Source organism: Populus nigra, chromosome 17 (assembly GCF_951802175.1).
Source record: "Populus nigra chromosome 17, ddPopNigr1.1, whole genome shotgun sequence".
NCBI classification, from domain to species: domain Eukaryota; kingdom Viridiplantae; phylum Streptophyta; class Magnoliopsida; order Malpighiales; family Salicaceae; genus Populus; species Populus nigra.
Genome location: NC_084868.1, coordinates 1,520,531 through 1,525,641, shown reverse-complemented (window position 1 = coordinate 1,525,641; position 5,111 = coordinate 1,520,531). Strand labels below are relative to the sequence as shown.

At 37.0% G+C, this 5,111-nt stretch overlaps 1 protein-coding gene across 1 annotated transcript; it reads right to left on the bottom strand.

The window, feature by feature from the left end:
* Positions 1-693: 693 nt before the first annotated feature.
* On the bottom strand, positions 694-2,444 carry LOC133677504 (receptor-like protein 12). The gene is made up of 2 exons (XM_062099586.1): positions 1,902-2,444; positions 694-1,839 (listed from the first exon to the last, which is right to left on the bottom strand). The coding sequence occupies exons 1-2, from the start codon at positions 2,425-2,427 to the stop codon at positions 710-712; spliced, it is 1,656 nt and encodes a 551-aa protein (XP_061955570.1). The 5' UTR covers positions 2,428-2,444; the 3' UTR covers positions 694-709.
* Between the last annotated feature and the right edge of the window lie 2,667 nt (positions 2,445-5,111).

The following is a 5,111-nucleotide window of genomic DNA, read 5'->3' as shown; positions in this document are numbered from 1 at the left end:
TGCAAGATTAAATATGTTGATCTATATTTATCTTTTATTTTTTTAATTTTATTTTTAGTTATCATTAATAACTTATTTATTTATTTATCAATATATATAGTTCTTAATTTATTTAATTAAATGTTTGGATTGAGTAAGTTTTTTGATTTAAACTTACTTTCTCATGTTTATTGATAACCTTGGCAACTTCAGAGGTTGCTTCGGGTGAGGATGGAGGAGTTGTAACTCCTTCAAGGCTTACGTTTGTGGAGATGATCAAAGCAGGCACCTTCTCCCTCTCCCTATATATATATATAGTTTTGCTGACAAAATTCTCTCCATGCTGCTGCCATTAATATAGCTGCCATTAACGTAAAGAGGGAAAGACACTTGCCAAATTAACTTCTATCCCGATTTGTCTGTATCCACCATTTATAAAAGGAAAAGGAAATGTTAGTTACCAAATAAATTATTAAATATAATTTTAATTAATATATAGATTATTCTGATATTAATTTCTTTTTCTATTGAGAAGAAATTAATAAAACTACTATTCTTGTTATTTGTACTCTAGAATACTAATATTCAACGTACCATCTTATTTTTAGTATAGAGAAAATCACTCTTATCCTTACAAGTGAAAATTAAGAAAGAGAAGATAAGGAAAAAAAAAATACAATCTTACTATGATTGTGATTGACAAACTAGAAAAGACCTTAACAATTAGAAATCAACTTCTATGCAGGCGAGTCTTCAAATTTTGACCTTTGTTTTGCCGCCTCGCAAAATAATTCTTCACCACCCATTCATACTTCCTTGTGTTCATAACACATCCAATAATCACTCCAATTACCACTCCACTTGCATACCCTACAACCACCACCTTCCAACCAAATTCAAGTGGATATCCCGAGCCCTCATCTTCTTTAGCTGCTGGCAGCGAGTCCTCACCATTTCCACATTCTTTTGACAACGGCTCCCCACACAATCCTGGATTCGCATCAAATGAAGTGTTTTCAAATGTTCCGAATTGGTTTCCTCGTGGTATCGGACCAGATAGAAAATTGTGAGACACATTAAAGACCTCGAGGAAGGTGAGCTGTGCAAGTTTAACTGGAATCTCTCCCGAGAGTTTGTTCTGAGAAAGGTCCAAAGCTTCAAGCTCTTTCAAGTTGGACAAGGATGGAGGGATGCCACCACTGAGAAAGTTGTTGGAGAGATTGAGCAAATGAAGTTCTTTGAGATCTCCGAGGACCTCTGGAATTCCTCCTTCAAAACCATTGCTTGAGAGATCGATAGCAGTGAGACTATCTTGGATCTTCTCATATAGTCTCATCACACCTTTGTTTGTCATTGTCATTGAGAATTGATAATCAAATATCATTGGATAATCAGATGTTTGGAAACTTATGTCTACTTGCATGTACATCAAGTGTTCCTTGTGGACTGTTTCCATGGCAGTCCAATTTCGGAGATATTCGAGCGGCAACTTACCCTTAAAACTGTTGTTGGAGAGGTCAACAATCTGTAACCTCGGAAATTCAACGTTGGTTTTAGGTTTCCCAATCACACCATGGAGCCCATTAGATCTGAGTATCAGAACCCTCAAATCAGGAAGAACACCCAACCAAGAAGGAAAGACATCATTTATGTTATTTTGTTGAAGATTGAGAATCTCTAGCTTGGTACAATTGGCTAATGATTTTGGTATCTTCCCCTCCAATTTGTTTTGACTGAAATCAATGACACTCAATGAGCAGCCACTTGTGAATGTTTCAGGAATATCACCGCTGAAACTATTGTTTCGCAGAATCAGAACTGAAGCACTGCTGCTTATGTTGCCCAAGCAGTGCTTCAGTTCTGATTATACTGGATGCTGAGAAAGCGAAGGTTGATTAATGCTTCAACTAAATGTTGCAGACCAGGCTTTTTGAGCTTCAAAGAATTTCCTGCCAGATCAAGGAAAACCAACTTGGAAAGCTCTAAGACCTCTTCTGGGATTTGACCAGAAAAGGAAGAATATGAGAGATTTAGGTCAAACAGCCTTGAGAGATTTCGAATCTCAGAAGGGATTTCAGAGTTGTTGAAGTCGTTGTCAGCAAGATTCAGCCTTCTGAGCTGAACAAGGTGGAAGAGGCTGCTATTGGAGTGGATGGAGCCATAAAGGCAGCTGCTACTGAGGTCAAGGCCGATCACATGACCAGAGTCCCGATCGCATTCAACACCATCCCAAGAGCAGCAATCACCGCTTTCTCCATCAACTCTCCATGATGCAACCTTGGGATAAGCAGAAGGATCAGAAGAAGAGGACTCATTAATGACAAGGCTTTCCTTGAGCTGCAACAAGGCATGACTCTCGTCATCATGGCATAGAGGCTGCATGGAAGGAGAAGAATAACAAGCTCTAAGATGAAGCAAAGACAGCAAAAAGAGGAAAAGCATCCGCATGGTTAAGAAACACACAGGTGATGTTTTTGTTAACGATATTTCTCTTGAAGTAAATTAATCCTTGGTTTTCTTAATGAGCAAATAAGTGAAGCAATGGAGTTTATATAGGGCGCCCCATCCAATTTCAAAGTCCAAGTCTTCCACCACACATGCCTTGGACAAGCATAATCATGTTATCCACGACTAAAATAAACGTGAGACATAAAAAAGTTGTATAATTATTTGATTCAAAACAGTGAGATTAAATTGAACTACAAATTAAATATTCAAATACTAAATTAACAAAAACCATCTTTCATGTTATATAGAATTGCTCTGTCTATTTTTCATACAACTGATTGTCGCCTTCTTCTGCAGCGCAGTTACAAGGCAGCAGCTAGCATACATTTTGATTTCTCATCTAATTTACCATATTCAAGATCATGCATTTAATTTAATTTAGTTGCTTAAACAATTTTTCTTATAGAATGCCCATAGCTAACGAGTCATTAAAAACTATTTCTATATTTTTAGTTTTCATTTCAAATATTTTTTATCATTTTTTCTAAAAATATTCTCTTTAGTTTTCAAGTTTCTCAAAATATTTTTTTTAGTTATTTTTATTTTTGATTCAGTTTAATAATTTTATTTTTTAATAAGATTTCAGACTTGTTTCCAACTAATCAAGAAAAACAAGTATTCTGTATGGTTTGATTGTTGATATTTGGACTGAAAGTTATGAAGATGATATAATGAGATAGATTGCTTGATAAAGAGGGTATTTAGAGGCTATCTTGATAGGTGATGATGATGAAGAAGAAGAAACGACATATGTTACTCCAATGCTTGTGCTGAATTGCCGAGAGAGAAGCAAGCCTTATCAAAAGGTATTTGGAATATCTAGATGCATTGGGAAAAAGGTAGAAGCGGGATACTCTGAATACCTAGTTATGTGGAATGTGAAAGAATATCAAGGTTTATAGTGAAAAATAAAAAGGACCAATTTTAATGAATCGGTGGTACTGGTAGTCTCTTTAAATGTTGAGAAATTAGATGGGAGATAACGCAGAATGTTCAGATCAATCGTGATGGAGTCAGAAAGAAAATTTCATGGAAAAATTGTCAGGAATAGTCGTACGTAACACAGCTATCAAGTTGAAATTGTTTTTTGAACAATTATATTATTCACATACAGTACAGTTACGTATATATAGAAAGTTGGTACAGTGAATAAATGATCCTCAAATGATCGCCGCACTCATAATAATACGAAGGGGGTGTAGGTGTCACGGGTCTGTTAGGACGTGGACTTAGGTGATCTGGATGTGGGTCTTGGAAACGTGGGATTTTTATGTAGTTGCTATTCAGTTGTTATGTCAGAATGTTTTACGCAGTTGCTATTAATTTTAGATTGTTAAGTGACCTGAACGTGGGTCTTGGAAAAATAGAACTGTTATGAGTTAATTATTTGGTTGTTATGTTAGAATATGTTACAGAGTAGTATTAACTTTCATAACTCAATTTTTAAACAAATAATAAAAATTGAATATAGTTGACAATGGGGTTAGACAACATAAAATTTGAAGTTTGATGATGAAATTATTAAATTTAAGAGTCAATTAATCAATAATTAAAGAATTAATAAGTTAGAGATTTTAATTAAAAATTTAGATTAATTTAATTAATGAAATCAGGAGAATTAATAAGTTTGCGAACTTAATTAAATTTTAATTTAATTAATTAAATAAATTTAGGGATTTAATTGAAATTAATCCAAGGGGTGAAATTAAATTTATTGATTAAGGGACCCAATTGATACATTTCAAAACATCAGAGACCAAACTACAATTTGTCATTGTCCATGCCAAATGACGTCGTTTTGGATCCTACTGTTCATCATCTGTTTGCCAAAGACCGGTTCAACAGGGGAAAATCCAGCAGATCATGGCCACTATACCCATGATGCGGTCATGATCTCTCGCCTCCACGATGCCCACCATTTGTGGAGGCAGGGACACCAGACCTTCTCTGGCTTTATTAGAGCTAGAGAAAGGCCTGGAAAAGGAGGAGGATTTTGGAGGAGAAACCCAGAAAAACAGAGCACACAAAACACAACCCAGAAAAAACAGAGAGTCAAGAACGGAAAACTGGAGCCAAAACAAAAGCAAAAACCCCGGAGCAAAGAAATAATACACAGAGAGAAGGAGAGGAAAGGAATCCAGTATACACAGAGAATTGTTCCCGCTATTGCCTTCATCTTTGCAGACGTCCCTGCATAAAAAAACCCAACACAAAACCCAGATCCCGAATTGGAAGGAGAAGCCAGCACCGTCATCAGTTCATCATCACAAGGACTGAGAAAGCAGGGAAAAACAAAGAAAAAAGAGAGGACAGTGGGCATAGAAGCAAAGGAAAGCAGGAGTGAAAGCTATAAGCGGAGGAGGGCCACCGCGCTGCCACCATCCACACCGTCTCCAGAGAACAGGTAAGTCATTTTTCTTTCGTTTTTTTGTCATTCAATTTGATTGTATCGTTGCACTGTGCGAAGGTAAATTAATTACCTTCGCACTGTGCATGAAGCACGCGGGGAGCCACTCCACGCGTGCTTCATCTGTCTTTGCCCAGCCGGTCACTGGCTTGGGCCAGTGACCTGGCCGGGCTGGCTGGGCCTAGCCCAGTCCATGTGGGCTGCGCTGGGTCCAGCC